The sequence below is a fragment of the Giraffa tippelskirchi genome, chromosome 4, assembly GCF_054371585.1.
Source record: "Giraffa tippelskirchi isolate mGirTip1 chromosome 4, T2T-mGirTip1v1.2.pri, whole genome shotgun sequence".
NCBI lineage: Eukaryota > Metazoa > Chordata > Mammalia > Artiodactyla > Giraffidae > Giraffa > Giraffa tippelskirchi.
In genome coordinates this window covers 44,477,021-44,498,296 of record NC_137278.1, presented here as the reverse complement: position 1 = coordinate 44,498,296, position 21,276 = coordinate 44,477,021, and the positions used below count along the sequence as shown (strand labels likewise).

At 37.6% G+C, this 21,276-nt stretch overlaps 1 protein-coding gene across 2 annotated transcripts; it reads right to left on the bottom strand.

The window, feature by feature from the left end:
- Positions 1-6,716: 6,716 nt before the first annotated feature.
- CCT4 (chaperonin containing TCP1 subunit 4) lies at positions 6,717-18,713 on the bottom strand. 2 transcript variants are annotated; one of them, XR_014081766.1, is made up of 14 exons: positions 18,450-18,713; positions 15,950-16,002; positions 15,395-15,484; positions 14,346-14,454; positions 13,618-13,760; positions 12,405-12,526; positions 11,929-12,061; positions 10,847-10,986; positions 9,749-9,845; positions 9,555-9,665; positions 9,330-9,460; positions 8,919-9,153; positions 7,091-7,276; positions 6,717-6,958 (listed from the first exon to the last, which is right to left on the bottom strand). XR_014081766.1 is itself a non-coding variant. In XM_081588444.1 (14 exons), the coding sequence occupies exons 1-14, from the start codon at positions 18,583-18,585 to the stop codon at positions 6,920-6,922; spliced, it is 1,629 nt and encodes a 542-aa protein (XP_081444570.1). In that variant the 5' UTR covers positions 18,586-18,713; the 3' UTR covers positions 6,717-6,919. The 2 variants fall into 2 exon arrangements, 1 of the variants encoding a protein (XP_081444570.1); XM_081588444.1 differs by having other exon boundaries at positions 6,717-6,934; positions 7,163-7,276.
- Positions 18,714-21,276: the final 2,563 nt, after the last annotated feature.

Here is a 21,276-nt window from a genome sequence, read left to right as displayed (position 1 = left end):
ACCTCAAGTATACAGACAGCACCGCCCTTATGGCAGAAAGCGAAGAACTAAAAAGCCTCTTGAAAGTAAAAAAGGAGAATGAAAAAGTTGGCTTAAGTCAGCATTCAGAAAACTAAGATCATGGCATCTGGTCCCATCACTTCATGGTAAATAGGTAGGGCAACAGTGGAAACAGTGACAGACTATTTTGGGGGGCTCCAAAATCACTGCAGATGGTGACTGCAGCCATGAAATTTAAAGACACTTGCTCCTTGGAAGAAACTTATGACCAACCTAGACAGCATATTAAAAAGCAGAGACATTACTTTACCGACACAGGTCCATCTAGTCAAAGCTATGGTTTTTCCAGTAGTCATGTATGGATGTGAGAGTTGGATTATAAAGAAAGCTGAGTGCCAAATTATTGATTCTTTTGAACTGTGGTGTTGGAGAAGACTCTTGAGAGTCCCTTGGACTGTGAGGAGATCCAACCAGTCCCTCCTAAAGGAAATCAGTCCTGAATATTCTTTGGAAGGACTGATGTTGAAGCTGAAACTCCAATACTTTGGCCACCTGATGCGAAAAACTGACTCATTTGAAAAGATCTTGATGCCAGGAAAGATTGAAGGCAGGAGGAGAAGGGGATGACAGAGGATGAGATGGTTGGATGGCATCACCAACTCAATGGAGATGAGTTTGAGTAAACTCTGGGAGTTGGCGATGGACAGGGAGGCCTGGTGTGCTGCAGTCCATGGGTTTGCAAAGAGTTGGACACGACTGAGCGACTGAACTGAACATACATATTTAGTAATACATATATTTTAGAAAATATGTATATAAATATATTTTATATATTATAAAGGGCTTCCCAGGTGCTGCTAGTGGTAAAGAATCTTCCTGCCAGTGCAGCCAGGAGACATGAATTCGATCTCTGGATTGGGAAGATCCCCTGGAGGACAGCATGGCAACCCACTCCAGTATTCTTGCCTGGAAAATCCAATGGACAGAGGAGCCTGGGAGCTGCAGTTCATGGGGCTGCAAAGACTCAGACACAACTGAACGACTGAGCACATATAATATAAAATAATAGAAATAAATTTACATAAATATATATATATATATATAAAACCATTGGAGAGTATGTATTATTTTAGGAACACATGGATCTTTGTAAAAAGAAACCATAGCACTAAGCCATAAAGCTAGCCACAAGAGATGTCAAAGGATTAATATTGTACAGTCAACATTCTCTGATCAGTTAGTGCAATTAAGTTAGACAGTAACTTTTTAAAAAGCTAGAAAAAGCCTTTTGGTTTGTTGACTCTGGGCTTCCCCGGTGGCTCAGATGGTAAAGAATCCACCTGCAATGCAGGAGACCTGGGTTCCATCCCTGGGTCAGGAAGGTCCCCTGGAGAAGGAAATGGCTACCCACTCTATTCTGGCCTAGAGAATTCCATAGACAGAGGAGCGTGGCAGGCTACACAGTCCATGGGGTGGCAGAATTCGACATGACTGAGCGACTTTCACTTTCACTTTGGAGACTCTTAAAATATTTCTAAAAAACAATTCATGGGTTACAGAAGAATTCATGACAGAAATGATAAAATACATATATATTTAAATTATATATGAAATAAACATATTAAAGTTACTTTGAAACCACTTAAATGTATGTTAAATCTAAATCATATATTGTTTATATAAATACATAAAGTATACTAATATATAATTATATATTAATGTGATAGTGCATTAATGTATTTAATAACTTATTTTAAGTTGTTTTTAAGCTGTGTTGGAGTAATTTTTTTTTAGCCGTGCCACATGGCTTGCTAGGTTGCAGGATCTTAGTTCCCCAACCAAGGACTGAAACTGTGACCCCTGCAGGGGAAGTGTGGAGCACTAACTACTGGACCGAGGGGTAGTTCCTGTTGTTTTGTTTTGTGATAGTAGCCATCTGAAAGGGTAGGAGGTGTTATCTTGTAGTTTTAATTTGCATTTCCCTAATGGTTAGTGCTGTTGAGCATCTTTTCATGTGCTTATTGGACATTCATATATCTTCTTAGGAGAAATGTCTATTCAAGTTCTTTGCACATTTTTAAATTGTGTTGCTTTGTTGAGTTTTGGTGGTTCTTTCTAGACATTCTAGGTGAAAAAATTGAAAAAGTGAAGGTGTTAGTCGCTCAGTAGTGTCCGACTTACATTCTAGGTTGTAATCCCTTATCACATATGAGATTTGTAGTTATTTTCTCCCTTTCTGTGTGTTGCTTTTTACTCTGTTGATAGCATCTTTGATGCACACAATTTTAAAATATCATGAAGTCCAGTTTGTCTTTTTCTTTTGTTATCTTTTATGTCAAATCTAAGAAGTGATTGCCAAATCTAATGTTGTGAAGCTTTTGTTCCGTGTTTTCTTCTAAGAGTGTTATTGTTTTAGGTCTTAATTTAGGTCTTTGATCCACTTACAGATCACTTTTGTGTGTGGTGTTAAGTAAAGGTCCCATATCATTCTTTTGCATGTAGATATCCAGTTTTCCCAGCTCTATTTGCTGAAGACTGAACTTTCCACATTGAGTGGCCTTGGCTCCCTTGTCAAAACTCATTTGACCATATATATTGGGGTTTATTTTTGGGCTCTCTATTCTATTCCATTGGTCTAAATGTGTGTCTTCATGCCAGTGCCACACTGTTTTGATTACTGTAGCTTATAGTATAGCTTGGAATCAGGGTGCATAATACCTCCAGCTTTATTCTTCTTAATAGTGCTTTGGACATCTTTTGTAGTTCCATACAAATGTTAGGTTTATTTGTTCTAGTTCTGTGAAAAAATGCCATTGGTATTTTGGTAAGGGATTATATGGATCACTTTGGATATATTGACACTTTAACAATATTAAGTTTTTGAATCCATAAACATAGGATCTGTTTCCATTTGTCTTCAACAATGTTTTGTAGTTTTCACTGAGCAAATCTTTCACCTTCTTGGTTAATTTCTAAGTATTTATTTTTTGATGCTATAGTGAATGGAATTCTGTAATTTTTTCCAGATTGTTCTGTTAATGTATAAAAACGCAAATGATTTTTGTGTTTATTTTGTATCCTGTTACTTTGCTGAATTCATTCATTAGTTGTAACAGCTTGTGTGTTGAATATTTGGGACTTTTTACATAAAAGATTGTATCTGCAGAGGCAATTTTACCTCTTCCTTTCCAATTTGCATGCCTCTAATTCTTCTTGCCTAACTTCTCTGGCTAGAACTTCCAGTACTGTGTTGAATAGGGGTGGTAGAGTGGGCATCCTTGGCATTTTTTTTTTTTTTTTTTAGCAAAAAGGGCTTCAGTCTTTCACTGTAAGTCTTTACTCTATTGTGCTTTTACTTGCATGACTGATTTTTCACATTTTGATGTCCTTTTAAAAACTGAAGTGCAGTTGCTATCCAATGTTACCTGTGTACAATACAGTAATTCACAATTGTTAAAGGTTATATCCCATAGTTATGAAATATTGGCTATATTCCTCATGTTGTAACATGTACCTATTTTATACCTAATAATTTATCTCTTACCCACCCCTATTTTGCCCTCCTTCCTTCTCTTGCCACTGGTAACCATGTTTATTCTAAATTTTTTGTGATACTCACTAGTTTGTTGTATCCCACATATAAGTGATATCATACAGTATTTGTCCCTTATTTCATTTAGCAAATGGTCAAGTAGTATGCCATTGTATATATAATGCATCTTCTGTATCCATTCACACTGGTGATTTTTTTGTTGAATGCCAGACACTGAATTTTGTCATTATATCCTTTAAGAATTTTAAGCTTTGGTCAGATACAGATAAGTTGCTGGGGATTGGTTTGATCCTTTAGAGAAATCCTGTGTTGTGAAGAGTCCAGAGTGGTCTTTATGGCTGATTCAGTCTTGCTATTAAGGCTGTACTCTTCTGAAGGCTCTACTCATTCCCTATTACAAGGTTTCTCCCATCTATTAAGAATTTAAACTATTCCAAGGCCACTGTAAATTCAGTCTACGACTTTTCACTGGTTTTTCTGTGAACTCTATATAGTTTTACCTGACACAGAAATACTCAGCCAAAGACTCTCTACACATCTCTACATCTCTACACATCTCTGGGAACTATTTCCGTAAAGCTTCATTTTCTAGTCCTCTGTCCTACAACTTCTATCCACTCAGTGTATCTGAACCTTTGATCCCTATCTTACTTCAGCAATATTGATGGAAAAACTATTAATCCGTACCTTTAAAAAGCTCAATAAATTTAAAAAGGGATCTACATCTAAAGATACATTGTAGTCAAAACCATCAAAACACAAGAAATTTTAAAGTGGGAAGTGAACTTCAGCAACATTGTTTCACATTTGCTTGATTTCAAGAAAAATGTGAATACACAAAAATGCATCCATCTGAATCAAACTGCCCCATGACACTCGAAAAGTTCACCCACACTTCAAAAAACTTGAGACATTAACCTTTATAAGCCAAACTCAACACATCCAGTGTTGCAACCTAGGCTTCTACTACTTTGCAATGACATTAGCTCCAACAGCCACACTTTCCTGGTGTTTTTCAAGTGGCATATGTAAATCTAATTCTTAACCACTTACTGTTTGTGAAACTATTTGATCAGGTTCCTTTTGTGTTGTTGAAGTCTTGGGGTTGTCTCCAACCACATTTCTTCTCTAAGCCCTGTGGTTTCTATTGCATAATTCTGCATATCAAGATTTTAAAGGATACATCATATTATAGACTTCCCTGGTGGCTCAGACACTAAAGCATCTGCTTACAATGTGGGAGACCTGGGTTTGATTCCTGGGTCAGGAAGATCCCCTGGAGAAGGAAATGGCAACCCACTCCAGTATTCTTGCCTGGAAAAGCCCATGGACGGGGGAACCTGGTAGGCTACAGTCCACGGGGTCACAAAGACTTGGACACGACTGAGCAACTTCACTTCCACTTCATATAACAGAACTGACTTGTATGGCAAAATGTCAATAGTTGGAGGGTATAGGGTGTTCATACAGTTCTGTGAACTGTTTTTTAATGAAAAGCTAGGGTGGCAATTCCCTGGCTGTCAAGTGGTTAGGACTCAGCGATTTCACTGCTACGGGCCTGAGTTCCCTGGTCAGGCAATTAAGATCCTACAAGCCACAAGGTGTGGCCAAAAAAATAAAGAAAATGAGAGTGAAAAAATAAATAGTACTCAAGAGGAAAAAAGTATGCAAAACCTTTGTCTCATTAGGATAGTCACCCTTCCTATTTAAAAGCATACCTCTTAAATATTTAACAGGGCAATTTTCCTTTCATTGCTTTACAATTATTTAACGGTATCAGACCACTACTTCTGAGTTTTGTCATTTGGCCTTTCAGTGACTAAGCACCACTGCTTCCCAAAACATTGATTTTATAAAGTTTATAAACTTGTAAAACCCAATCAAACCCTAAATAGTGGCTTAATTTACATCAAACTTAATAGAACGACTAACATGTCTTGTTAGCATTCCTTTTACAAATTCTTAAACACAAACACATATTTAGATACACAGGTATAGCCTAAGACACAGACATACACAAGGGTGCTGAGGAACTCTTAGAAGTTCCAATATGAATAATTCTGGCTAAAGTATTTTGCCTTAAAAGTTTTTACGTTATACATCATTCAGTTTTGTGGCAACTATGACTCTTCTCCAACAGCAAGCTCCTAATACCCATTAAAAAGAGAAAGAATTACTGAATTATTAAATTCCAGACTATCCAAAGACTTATCTGAATTTCTCACTTACCAGATTAGTCATTTTAATTAACTACTGGAGTTGTCAAGATACAAAGGAACTTCATACTGATTGGCTGAAGTTCTCCAAACCTTTAGGACTTTAGGAGTCCCCCTGCTCCATCCACTGCTTTCATAATACTCTTTATATATAATACAAAAGATGGTGAAAGTAATCACAGATTATGTAAGGCTCAATTTGTGATCCACCTTAAAGGTCTGGCCTTTAACCAAAGGCAATCAGAAGCCATGAAAGTGTTTAGAAAGGAGTGCTTGACAAGTTTAAAAAAGACCACTAAGCTATATATAGAATGTGTGCAAAGTTGACTAGATGGTGACTAAAACAAGGACAGAACTAGTTAAGAGTTTATAGTACTCTTGGTGCAAGATGTTTTAAAACACTGAGAAAAAACTTATTTATACAAACAAAATTTGCTACATATATGCATATTTTTATTTTTAGAAGGAATCCCAATTAACACAACAGTGGTTGTTCTTGGAAAAAGGGGTAAGAATGAGAAAGACTTTCATTTTTCACTCTGTACTGTTAACTTTTCAAACAGCATATATATATTACTGAAAAAGGGGATTTATCAGGGTGATGAAAATATGGGGCCATTTTTCCTTCTCAATACTTCTATTAAAAAACACAAAACTGCAGACTTCCCTGGCAGTCCAGTGTTTAAGATTCTGTGCTGCCCATGCAGGGGGTGTGGGTTTGATCCCTGGTCGGGGAAGTAAGATCCCACATGCCACGCAGCCAAAGAGAAAAACAACAAAAACCACAACATAACACTAAACTTACAAGTACCCAGCATTAAGTCCTTAAAAATTTAACAGGCAAACGTTAACTCCTTTTTTCCCTCCTCACACAGATTTCTCAAGTGAATCAGAAATAACAGAATGTTGGGAGAGAGTGGGAATAATGTAGAGTGGAGACCAATAAATTAACCTGCTTTTTGAAACCATATTTAATATTTTCATTAAACTGTGTCAATATAATTTCAAGCAAATGCCAACTGGAAGACCAGGCCCAGAAATTTTCATGAAAGAAACAATTTTCCAAACAACAAGGAATGCCAAGGTGTTCTTCCACTCCAGCTGCACCATTAGGGGCCATGATGGTGCCCGTCAGCCAGTGTTAACCAGATTACCGAGTGTTTACCTGAAAAGAGAAAAATTTCAAAACCTGTAAGGACACAATTTTAAGCATGAAATATGTTTAAGGTGGTTATCCAAACTTCCCTATTTTTATATGTGAGAAAATACTAGAAGTATGAACTGTTTTCACCCTGATGACTAGCAAACTAACAACATTTACTGCCCCCACCCCAACTCCTCAAAAATATGCCTTTCTGCCCTTGTAGGAAATTCACAACCTGTATATACTCACCACATCATCAATTTTCAGAATGCTCCGGACAGTTTCAGTTGCTAGAGTCAGTGCACTGACTGAAACCAACAGAGGCTGGACAACCAGTTCCTCCAATATGTTGGAAATACCACCCTGCAAACCAGTACAAGTTGCTTTTAGTGTTTATAATGATACACATTACCAACTACACTGTTACCAGTAAACCTCAAAGCCTTTCAAACTTAGTTCTCTCGTAGTCTAGTCAAGAGTCAGATACTCTCTACCAAGCATTTCCCTAAGTTATAGGCTGTTTTTCATCTAAAATCTGGAAAAACTGAATTAATGCTGGACTCTCCCAATCTGAACTCCAAAACAATTCCTTGTATCTTTTATTTAAAAATTACTGGGAAAAATATTAAATAGATGATATAGTTATTAAAAATTGTAAGATTTTTTTTTTGCTACACACCTGAAACCTGTTGTTGAGTTGCTGTCTTAGACTCTTTGCGGCCCCATGGACTGTAGCCTGTCAGGCTTCTCTGTCCATGGGCTTCTCCAGGCAAGAAGACTGGAGTGGGTTGTCATTCCCTTCATCAGAGGATCTTCCCAACCCAGGGATCGAACCCATGTCTCCTGCATTGGCAGGCAGATTTTTTTTTTTTTACCGCTGAGCCACCAGGAGAGCCCTCAAAACTAACACTCTAAATCAACTATCTCAATTAAAGAAAAAAGTTATTCGATTTTAAATCATCTGATTCCTAATTCTGAATTTGGCCAAGTCTAGTCTACCTGGTCTTTACATCATTCTCACTTTCAGATTCTTATTGCCACTATTCCCTCACCTTTATCCTAGGATTACTGCTGATGGTCTTAATAGGCAATCCTGTCTCTATTCTTCCCTCCTTAAAATATTCTTTTCATCACCTTAGCCTCTTGGTTTAAACAAACACACACAAAAAACAAAAACTCCCAATTACTGGAGTTAAAAAACAAACACCCAGCCACCCCACCCATTCATCAACAACTCAAGGGACTCTATTCAAGCTTTTATCCAATCTTTTCAATCTTAATGTCCATATGATCAACACATCACCTCTGCTCTAGATAAGATGAATTAACTTTTTGGTCCCTCATACCTGTAAATCACTGCTTCCCCATCTGAAACTTTTTTATCCCCTACCAAACCAAAGTTGCAGCTTCCTCAAACTTTCCCTAAATAGGTAGTGCCCTTGAGTTCTACCTGCTTCTACCATTTAAAAAAAAAAAAAAAAAATCACCTTGTATTGTCCATTTTTTCCCATTACACGTTACCTGTCTTCTCAATAAAAGGAGATATTAATAAAACAATACAAAAGGAGAAATCATTACTGTTCTACATGTTTACCCTATGTAACTACACCAGGCTAGTGCTCACAACAGCAGCAATGGTTAACTTATATACAAGGCATCTTTGTTAAGAACTTTCTATTTAGTAATCCATTTAATCCTCACAGGCCTATGAGGGAACTAGTCCCTGTTTACAACCTGTTTTTACAACCAAGAAAACGGAAGCACAGATTTCAAGATGTACAATCATAAAATGGCAGGGTTAATGAACAAAATACTATTTCTCACTTAAGGCATCATCTTCATTTTCACTCAATAGCATATATTAACTAACCTGCAGGTTTTGTATCCAAATTGAAGGTTACTCAATTTTTAATTACAAAGCCTTTCATTCCACAGACAATTATGAAGCTTTTAGTATTTTATATTAATCAACATTTTCTGCAGTAACTCAAGTTTAAACTACTACCTTTCGGACATTAATGCCTGTAGTTTTTTCCCCTTGGGCATGCCGGTTTCTTAGTTCTGTTACAGTAGAAATGGGATTCAGGCCAGCGTTTTCAGCTAGTGTAGATGGAATGACTTCCATAGCATCTGCAAAAGCACGAATGCAGTAGGATTCCATACCACTCAATGTTCGTGAGTATTCAGTTAACCGTAGGGCCAACTCTATTTCTGGAGCACCACCTCCTGCAATAAGAGCTCTGAAATTCACAAATGTATTTTTAGCTTATTTTATCCAACAGAAACTATAATTTATTTAAAAGCTTAATAATCTTTAAAGTTTTAATAATACTGAAAATCTTTAAAACTTAAAATCCTAATAATCAAAATATGGAAGTTTTTATGATCAAAACATTATTTAGTAATTTAATATTACCTCTTCTTCACTAAACAGCGAATAACGCAGAGGGCATCATGGATGGAGCGCTCAGCTTCTTCAATCACCAATTTGTTAGAACCACGAACAACAATTGTAACTGTTTTTCCAGGGCTTGCACAGCCTGTAATCTTTAGTAAACAAACCCCAGAATTAGGTTATTTGAAGGATTAAAAAAAAAAAACCCAAATCCCAAGCAAATAGAAGCTTAATTTTAATAGTTACCTTGATCAGTTTGCCAGAACCATTTAAGCTGACCTCCTCAGCTAACTCAGCAGATCCCAGCATGTCAGCAGTGAACTGGTCAACATGAGCAACTGGTTTGGTTCCAATCGTCTGGGAATAATAGTCACATTCACAAACTCAGACATCTGACTAGTGAACATTTTCACATATACAAGATGTTAAGAATATTTTACCTTACAAATGAATTCAATGTCTTCTCTTTCAATATCCTTTACCACCATAATCTTCATTTTGTTCAGGAAATGTAATGCAAGATCACTAAGAGCATCTCTAAAATACAGAAACAGTGATTATATCAATACTGGTTTAGAATAGAAATTTTGCTATTTAACTCCTTAGGGTTTTCCGTAATTTTACTATTGTTTACATGGCCAATTATTTAATTATTTGTGAAAGGAGATGCTTTAAATAGCTTGACCAAGTTTATGAGCTCAAAATTCTTAAATAAGATTTCTAAAGGATAATATTTAAAATGTACCCCAATGACACTACTTGTAAAACACACAAAAGTAATTGTCATCATTCTTCTGATAGTTAACAATTGATATTTCATGAATTTAGAATTAAGTATGATGCTAAATTATGTTTAAGACCCCACAAATGTACACTTTTACACAAACTATCTGGAATGACCCCCGCACCCTAACAACCCTCAGATACTGAAGGGTAGATATCAGTATCCTTGTTTTACAGATAAGTAAAATGAGTTTTGAGAGCCATTTACTTGAGGTTACTAGCTATTACGTAACTTGAATTTAGAACCAGGTATTCCAACTCTTCAACAAGGTGTCTATATCAAGAGATCCACAATCCTTTCTGGCATAACATATAGAGTACACGAGAATGTGTCTACCTATTAGAAGAAAACACTGAAACATCAGTTTCTTCAAGAAGGCATCAGTTCAAACTTGGGAAAATTCTTTCAATCCATGGACTATCCAGCATTCCCCCCAAAAGAACTTCTAAAATTTCAAGGCAAACGATTGCATAGCCCTTTAAATAAATACCTCTAAAATTTTAGCTATATTAGGTAGCTTTTTACTTGATAGTAAGGATCTTGGTCAAGAAGGACATATATCCCACACTTAAATTATCGTAACAAGAAGGGAACTCACTTTAGATCATTTACCAGAATACAACAATGCCTTAAAATGCAGATCTGTTCCCGATTTCTAGTGGTTTAACCCACCCCTAATGCTTCTTAAAAAACTGCTAGAAGGGATCCAAAATCAATTATCATTAAGAGGTGAACAAAATAAAATGCCCCATACCTTAGAATAGACTTCTGTATGAGAAGAACATTACATCCTGTTTTTTTAATTTGCTTCACTAAATTTAGAATATAGGCTCTCTCTTCTCTTAGCACTCGATCCATCTGAACATAGTCAGAAACCACTATTTGATTGTCCATCTGTTCAGAAAAACAACATATTAATTAATAATTTGGATTTTAAGAGTTCTTCAGCAAAAAATGAGAATTTTAATGAAAATGTTATGCACAGTATAAATCCAACCAAAATCACACGAAACTAGAGATTACATAGACACACACAGAAAAAGTCTAGAAAAAGTGAATATACATGAAACGTAACTCAGGTTTTTTATCTATACACTTTACTGGTATTTTACAATGTTTTGGAAATCATTAAATGTAAAAATGATTATCCTATTTCATGGATATGTCAATTTTCATAAAAATTTACACGTTAGTGAGATAACTTCAATTGCGTCTCTTTTACTCTATGGTTAAAAAATATTGATATGCTGAAAGCAATTACTAAAGACAAGTACTGTCATATTTAAGACCTATAAAAGAACACTGATTTTTATATGGGTTAAAATTTGGGAAACAAACGACTCAACAGGAAACCTGTATGCTAATACAACATGAAATGAGAGCAAACCTGAATCAGGTGACAAAGATCAGCCAACCCTTTAGGGAATGATACGTATCACTAAGAGATATGGGGATATGTTAAATTAAAAAATCACCTTTTTGGAATAAAAATAAACTGGTTTAAAAGTTCCACTATCAAACATAAAGACAAAGAATCTGAGCCCCTTATACTACCACTTTCACATAGCCTAGTTTTACTGTTTCATACATATCCTTATTTGTCTTAATTTGAGAAGTCAATGCTCAATTTCAATAAAGAGCCAACTGAAATTAAATTTATCACATGTGGCATCCAATATTTTATACTTTTGTCTTGATTTTACTAATTATTTTTAAATCCTTGCTTTCTATCACTAGTATTAATATCAGCATTTTCTATTTTTATAATAATCAGCAAAAATCTTTGTTATTAGAAAGTCAAACACCTAAGGAATAATTTCATTTGGTTTTACTTACATCTGTTTTGGGAGCAGATAAGCAGAACTGAATAAGCCCAATCTTAGCCTTTTCAACTCTGGTTATGCCAGAATTTGCTACCTTTTGAGTAAGAACCAGACCTTCCACCAACTCACAGTCATCAATTGTCCCACTAAGAAAAAAGAAAATGAAGACACAGTTAAGAGGGAAGGGAAATCTCCAAGTTTAACAGACCGAAAACAGATTAAAAATCATCAGTCTGATAAAATGTGCTTCTATCTCACTCGTAGTTATTAATGGCCCCTTCCTGAACCTCTCTGATCACACCACTGCTCTGCCATCACTAGGGAATATAAACTAATTCTTGAAATTTCCACATTAATATAAGCTGTCATGAAAACAAACAACTAAACTTACGTGACTTTCATCTACATTTTTCATTTAACTATTTTAGCAACAGCTTATGTTTACTTTGAAAGTTAATTTTTATTAAAGTTATAATTAGAGATGCTTACCCAAGCTTCTTAACTATTTTAATATCTCTAAGATCTACACTAGTAGCTGTGGCTGGGTCAATCACTTTCATCACTGCATCTACACTCATTGGAGAAAGGAGACTTGAATACTGAGACACAACCTAGTATTAAAAAGAAAAAAAAGTTAGTGTCAAAATGTTGTAACAGAGAAAGTCCTAGTTCTTTAATGATAAAGATATTCAAGAAGTAATCTCAATTACTTTTTTGGGTGGGGTGGAGAACATAAAGGGTCAGACACAACTGAGGTGACTTAGCACACACATGGAGTACATGTAAGAAAACATTACATATAAACTATCTTTTCCACTCAAGTTTGACTATCACCATATAAAAATATGTTTGTGTTCCTCTTTTATTAATAGTCAGGACTGACTAGATTACTAGTAATTCAACAGGAAATCCAAAAGAACAGTTTTATGCTGAGGTTTCCTATTTAAAATGAATTTATGAGCAGATGTTATATATATGTGCACCCCTATTGCTGAGGGGCTGATAAAAATAGGTAATGGTTAGCACGTAATTTTATGTCATGCAGTAGCTTTAACACTTTACATTCATATACTCAATCTTCCAATGAAAAATCTAAAACATACAGCTTAATCAAGCGGAGCTGGCACTGAACTCAAGCAGTCTAGGCTCTATGACCAATGCTTGTAACCATTATGATCTTCTGTCTAAATTAGTTCTGGGGACGTTAATCAACACTATTACTTAATATCACTAATACGATCTAGATTTCCACTTAACATTCAAATAACACTGATGAAAAGGAAAAGGAATGGAGTGGGCATGTGACACACAACATAACAGAGAATAGGTGACATGAGCTTTCGAGAAATTGAAAATAACATTAATGCTTTATATTTGATAAAAAAAAACAGCAACATGGTTAAGAGATGGACCATGATGGCCAGCCCTATCTGGGGTTCAAGTCTTAGCTCTACCTCTCATTAGTGGGTCTTGGATAAGTTATTTAACTTCACTTTCTTTTCCCATCTGTAAAATCAACTTACCTAAAAGCCTAGACGTGAGTTAATTTTACTTGAACTAATTAAGTTATGCAAATTAGTTTAGTTACCCACTCTTGAGAGTTAATATTTATGAAGTCTACAGCATCAAAAACCACAGAATAAGAGTTGCGGCTCCTGATGAACTTAACTGTACTTTTACGATTCCATTGCGCTTGTCTCACCTTTGAGTTCAACGAAGTGGCCGCACTATTTAACAAAGTTTCTCTGTCACTCAGTTCCACAGGTCGAGACATGTCAGTCAAGATTTCAATGCCCTTTTCCAAAGCCTTCTGGAATGACTCAGAAATGATGGTGGGATGAATCCCTGTCATTTGTGAAAGGGTAGTTAATTTAATAATAACAGATAAACTTCATACTTGACATGACTTAAAATTTCTTTGTTCATTACAACATCAAAGCAGTCAAATTTTAAATTATTCTTAATAATGGTTTGAATAACTTTAACGGCTAATGTCTAATAATTTATTTCTAATTTGAAATAAATTACATATATTATGTGATATTTCAGACTAAAACCATTTTTTTACTTTACAAAGATTCTATATATCTACATAATAATAAGTGACTGAGGAATCACAACTACATTTAGGCAGTATGTACCAAAACAAGAATCCTTACTTTCTCTCCTAAATCACAGTTCTCATCTATAGCCTCTTTAGTAACATCACCAACCAATCATTTTTTAAAAGCAAAATTTTATGAAGTTCCATTCAAAAGGAAAGCCAGGGGTGGGGTGGGGTGGGGGGAGACCCAGAAGCGAAAAGAAAAAAAAATTTAATCCACATGATAAACATGGCAAAATTAGCTGTTTCAAATTAAATTGTTAAATCTCATATTACTTAATAACTTTTGCCTTTATTCAGTAAAGCATGTCTTATGTCCTACCCACCTTTCTGAAGAAGCTTGGTACAGGAATCCAAGAGAGAGCCAGCAATAATGACCACTGATGTGGTACCATCTCCTGCTTCTATATCCTGAGCCTTGGAGAGCTCCACCAGCTGGGTGAACAGAATATGTCAAGTTGATCAGTAAGAACTGGTTCATGAGAACCCAATAACATCTAACTCTACAACATCAGTGACATTCACCATCATGTTCACTTTTGGGCCTTGATTATCAGCACTGTAAGAGTCAATGCACTTTGCTTCTGATTTTTTGTCCACCTTGGTTTCATTCAAAAATGATGACCTATATATTTGTGGCATGCAAAATTCTACTTACACACTTTATAAGAAGCTATATTACGATTCACAGTTCAGACTACGGGTTGTTTTTTCTTCCCATTACTTAAAAGAACTAGGGGCAGTGTGTAGATTCAGAAGCTATGAAGTGCAGGATTCAGATGAGAGGAGATTGCTATAGTTTGAAATCCTTGGCCAAGTTTATCTAAACTGACCCTGCATGAAGCACAATCTGACTCATTTTCAGTCATCTTTACCTAATCAAAAGGGATTTTTTTTTAACAGGAATTTCTAAGGAATTTGTTTTCGCTGATATTTTGACTCCTCACTTGACACTAGAATCACCATTATGATTTGCAGTTGAATTAAAAACTGTTTTGAAAAATAAATATCAGGGAAAGTTTAAACACAAGATTTATTTTGCAAACAATTAAAATTCTACATTCAGCTAATACCCACTGAACTAATAATTGGTACAAATTTTTTTTTAACAGTACAATGTTTTTCTCTCTTCCTTACATGTGAGGCACGTTGCTGTGGAAAAGGAGAACTATGTTTTGTTATGATTTTCAATGAAGAACATAATGCTAGGCATACAACATATTCTAAAAATATGCCTAATTAGCATAAAAAAGAAAAACTTTCACTATGTTTAAACTTACCACATAATCAAATAAAACAAATTTAACTGTTTACTGAATATCAAATAACACTCTTAAAGAAAACCAAAAAACTCTCACCTAAAAATTACCCTTACCATTCTGGCTGCTGGATGTAACACCTGCATTTGTTTCAGAATGGTGGCACCATCATTTGTAATTGTCACATCACCTTTCCCATCTTGAATCTGCAAAGTATAGTTTTTTAAAAGGTTGTATTTCAAAAAAATTTTTTTCTTTATCCAGTATTAATGTGAAATCCTAAAAGCTCTACTAATTTTAATACTTCTTGTACAGAAGTTAACTTATGCTTGCATAATGCTTAATTTCAAATTGTTTTCCCGTACCCTGGTGTAATGATTTAAGAACATGTAGTAATAGTCCAAGTTTACAAGTGAAATACCTGGGTTTTTTCCTACTTAAAAGTGAAGGAACTGAGACACTAAAAAACGGATACAAAAGATATTATGAAGAATCATCATAAAATATAAATTATAACTAGGTCCCGTTCATCCCAAAGTAATCTATCCCTTTCTGAACTCTCAAAGCCTTTCTAACACTTTACTTTTTAAACAGCACATCTTAACCCTCTATAAAAAGCTTGCAGTAGGCACAGTAGCACTCAATAACTAATGAATGATTGAGCCTTTTACCATTTTATCCATTCCTTTTGGTCCAAGGCTTGTTCTAATAGCATCAGCAACAGCTGTAAATAGAAAAAAAAAGAAACCAAGACTCTTTAAAGAGCAAAGCATTTCTTCTACCCTCAAATAATCATTCTGTCCTTATTAGAATATGGTGCATATCAATTCACTGTGTTTGCTGAAGAAAATTCTATACCTAAAAATCTACTGAACACAGAAATAATTATTTTACTCCTTTAATTGTATGACACTTCACTTTTTGTTGCTAAAGTCACTATACATAGCATTTGTACCCTGCACATGGTAGAATAAATTTTGAAGTCACCTAATCCTCCTATAAGTATCAATATAACTTAAGTCATGTGCTCTGAATGAGGACTGCATTACCTTCCCCATTCTCTGAAACAAAACAAGCAGCAATAACAGGACAAGCTAGATCTCCTAGCACATTCTACAGCCCTATTTGTTTCTGTATATCCCACAACTAGAATAATGTTTTCAGTGGGTTGTGTTAACAATACATAATCTTAAAAAGCATAAGAGAAAATATTTGGTATAGTTAAAAAATTACATTCTACTTAATTATTTCATAATTGGGGGCTGCATTTCCTAATTATTCAGCCATCATTAACTACCCTTTCAGGTGATTTTAGTGGACCCACATGGCAATGATTCTACAAGCAGACCAATTCACCTTAAGAAGGCCCTTACAGTCATCTACAGGAAGCCTCTAGAAAGACACACTATTCAAAAAACAAAAATGTTTTTCCTGATTACCTCCTCAAAAGTGTTTGAAGTTTAACATACTATATAGTACACAGTAGTATCTGTTAAATGACTTGTGCTGAATAGTATTAGAACTACCACAACTACTTGTGTGTGTGTGTTGTTTTGACATCGTCAACAAAAGAAAAAACTGGCTCCATGAATTACACTAAAAATGCATCTAGCAACAGCTTTTTTCCACCAGTCTGTAGGGTTCTGTTTGTCTTGGACAGTCTAGTAGTGCCCCTTTGTTCCAGGAGCTCTCCTCACTTAAGATGTAAAGGGCAGGTTTACAAGCAAGGGGCCTTTTCTTCCTATATTCATACCTCTCTTGTCCAATTTCAATTCTCTGCGCAGGGATGTTTCCAAATTTGCCTAAGTAAACATCCCATCTTGTTATCTTCCTTGTTTGTTGAAAATCTACCACATTCTATAGCTTTTCCGGCCCCCCAACATGGCACCAGAATCTATCTAATACCTTCTTTCTAATGAAATAAATCTAAGCTTCACTTATGCTCTCTAGATAACTATCAAACAACTTTCATTTCCAGGTAAAGACTCTCTTGAACTTTCAAATAACTCCTAAATTTACCATTTAGTCATTCTCACATCCTCAACTCATTTAAGCCCAAACCAGAACCTATTCTCTCTTCTTCCACCATCCTTCCTTCAGTGTACCTGGTTTTTCCCAGCAGTAGCAGCACCATACCCTCAGTCCCCTGGACAGGTAACTTCAAATATCTGTAAGGCTGCACTCTATGTATACATATATACACACCTGGCTCCTCATATGCTTTCTTATTTAAGCCTTACAGCAACCCTCCAAGGTAGCTATCATCTCATTATACTGAAAAACAATCTGTAGCTGCGGGAGTCGTGTTAAACCCTTTCCAGAACAACAACAAAGGATACCAGGCCTTTAAGATCTGGCCCCACTCTACCTTTCCGATCTCACCTCTCATTTCTTCAGGCACCTGATACTCTAACCCAAATGAAATACTCCCTGTACTCAAACACATAACGGGCAAGAACTCTTAACCCTTTGTTCTCACTTTTGCTTCAAGACTCTTCTAACTCAACCCGACGTCTCTTAATCCTCACAACTATTTTTTTTTAAGCGAACTTTTCCATCCTTAATTTTATAGGGAAGAAAACCTTGGTTAAAGGTCACAAAGCCACGAAGTAACGTAACTGAACGAAACCCAGGACTTCTTGAATTTCACCAAAAGCCAAACTCTTCTCCATCTGCTGGCTGTACATGCAGAGGGGACAACAAAGCACAACGCAGCCTCATAAGTATTCTCAAACAAGGTCGGTCGGTCGGTTTCCCACCCCTCAGTACAATGAACCCCGCCCCAATTTGAGGCGCGGAGAGTTTACCCGAATTCAATAGCTGCACCCTGAAAAAGTATTTCCCTATTTTAATAAAAACAAAGACTGAAAAGTATTATACATTCTACCAGTAGACCGCTGCATGAGGGCCCCGGCTGCTTTCTTAAGTATGATGAAAGCAGCACGCCCCGGGACGGAAAATCATGGGCGTCCAAGACGCAGAATGGGGCCAATACAAAGGCTTCCATACCCGGGGTTGGGAATAACGGCTAACAGGAAGGAGGAACCCTGCACTGAGCTTATTCTATGAGAGGCCCAAAGCGGATCATCTGAAGGAACGGCCCACCCAAGGCTGGGGGTGAGAGTGCACAGTCAGGCCCGGAGGGCCGCGGCTCAGGCCGGGGAGCGATACCTTTGGCTGCGGAGATGTTGCTGAAGCGGATCTGGGCCGGCTTATCGCGGTCCTGATAGGCGCTCTTCCCGCGGCCGCCGGCAGCCCCGGCAGCCCCGGCAGGCGGCCCGGTCCGGGGGGCTACGTTCTCGGGCATGGCAACCTTGGATGGGTCTGAGTGAGCTTGGGAAGGACGGATGGACGCGGATTGCCGCTGACCAAGGACCAAACGTAAGCGCCCACTGCCTTCACGAAGCTTCCAGAAAGCGGCGCCAGCGCCGGGAGGAGGAGGAGTCGGGGAAGGGGTCCTTCTTGGAGGCGCGGCGCCGCTGTGACGTTGCAGGCTGCCCGCCGCGCGCCAGGTGAGGGGGCCAGCGCCGAGAAGCTGGGGGCTGGTCGGCACTCTTGTTCCGGGTCCGGGGTCCTTTGGGCCGGGGGCCCGCTGAGCGAGCTCCGGGGAGGCAGAAAGGCCCACCTGCGATTGTAAGGGCTGGATTCGGGACACCTCATCTCCCCACTAACCCCTTCTCGGGCCTGAGGACCCCTCTGTTAACTGCAGTTGGAGGTGTCACTCCCGGATGGGTGGGGTTTTTGCCGGCGGTAGACCTGTATTTTTGGAGAAGGAAATGGCGACCCAATCCAGTATTTTTACCTGGAGAAAACCCATGGACAGAGGAGCCTGGTGGGTTACAGACCATGAGGTCGCAGAGTCGGACGACTGAGCACAGACCTGTATTTTATTCAGTTTTATTCGTTTTGAAAGCGAGTCGGAAAAAAGATTTGGCAGTTCAGTTCAGTCGCTCAGTCGTGTCCGACACTTTGGGACCCCATGGACTGCTGCACGTCAGGCTTCCCTGTCCATTACCAACTCCCGGAGTTTACTCAAACTCAGCCCCATTGAGTCGGTGATGCCATCCAACCATCTCATCTTCACGCGTCCCTTCTTCCGTCTTCAATCTTTCCCGGCATCAGGGAGTCCAAGGGACTCGCTGGAGTCTGCCAACACCACAGTTCAAAAGCATCAGTTCCTCGGCGCTCAGTTTTCTTTATAGTCCAACTCTCACATCCATACATAACTACTGGAAAAACCATAGCTTTGAAGAGACGGACCTTTGTAGGCAAAGTAATGTCTCTACTTTTTAATATGTTGTTTAGGTTGGTAATAACTTTTCTTCCAAGAAACAAGCATCTTTTAATTTCATGGCTGCAGCCACCATCTACAGTGATTTTGAAGCCCCCCAAAATAAAATTTTATCACTCTTTCCATTGTTTCCCTATTTGTCATAAAGTGATGGGACCAGATGCCATGATCTTAGTTTTCTGAATGTTGAGTTTTAAGCTAACATTTTCACTCTGCTCTTTCAACTCATCAAGAGGCTCTTTAGTTCTTTGCTTTCTGCCATAAGTGTGGTGTCATCTGCATATCTGAGGTTATTAGTATTTCACCTGGCAATCTTGATTCCAGCTTGTGCTTCATCCAGTCCAGCATTTCACATAATGCACTCTGCACATAAGTAAAATAAGAAGGGTGACGATATACAACCTTGAGGTATTCTTTTCCCGATTTGGAACCAGTCTGTTGTACCATGTCCGGTTCTAACTGTTGCTACTTGACCTGCATACAGATTTCTCAGGAGGTAGGTCAGGTGGTCTGGTATTCCCATCTCTTTAAGAATTTTCCACAGTTTGTTGTGATCCACACAGTCAAAGGCTTTGGTGTAATCAATAAAGCACAAGTTTTTCTGGACCTCTCTTGCTTTTTCAGTGATCCAAGGGATGTTGGCAATTTGATCTCTGGTTCCTCTGACTTTTCTAAATCCAGCTTGAACATCTGGAAGTTGATGGTTCAGGTACTGTTGAAGCCTGGCTTGGAGAATTTTGAGCATTACTTTACTAGCGTGTGCGATCAGTGCAATTGTGTGGTAGTTTAAACATTCTTTGGCATTGCCCTTCTTTGGGATTGGAATGAAAACTGACCTTTTCCAGTCCTGTGGCCATTGCTGAGTTTTCCAAATTTACTGGCATATTGAGTGCAGCACTCTCACAGCATCATCTTTTAGGATTTGAAATAGTTCAACTGGAATTCTATCACCTCCACTAGCTTTGTTCGTAGTGATGCTTCCTGAGGCCCACTTGACTTCACATTCCAGGATGTCTGGTTCTAGGTGAGTGATCACACATCGTGATTATCTGGATCATGAAGATTTTTTGTGTGTGTAGTTCCTCTGTGTATTTTTGCCACCTCTTCTTTATATCTTCTGCTTCTGTTAGTTCCATACTGTTTCTGTCCTTTATTGTGGCCATGTTTGCATGAAATGTTCCCTTGGTATCTCTGATTTTCTTGAAGAGATCTCTGGTCTTTCCCAGTCTATTGTTTTCCTCTATTTCTTTGAATTGATCACTGAGGAAGGCTTTCTTATCTCTCCTTGCTATTCTTCAGTGTATGTATAACATACTCCGTGTAGCTTTTTAAATCCCTTAAAGATTGATGGCAGGAGAAGAGGACAACAAAGGACGAGATGGTTGGATGGCATCACCAAGTGGATGGACCTGAATTTGAGCAAGCTCTGGGAGTTGGTGATGGACAGGGAAGCCTGGCGTGCTGCAGTCCATGGGGTTACAAAGAGTCAAACGCAACTGAGTGACTAAACAGCAACACCCCTGTCTTGCCTCTCTTCCCAGCCCCTTTCCCTCTCTGCACTGGTAACGACTAGTTTTTTTTTTTCCTCCTGTATTTATGAGTCTGTTTCTGTTTTATTATGTTCATTCACCGCTTTTATTTTTTAGAGTCCCTTATACAAGTGATAACATATAGTATTTATCTTTCTCTGACTAATTTCACTTAGCA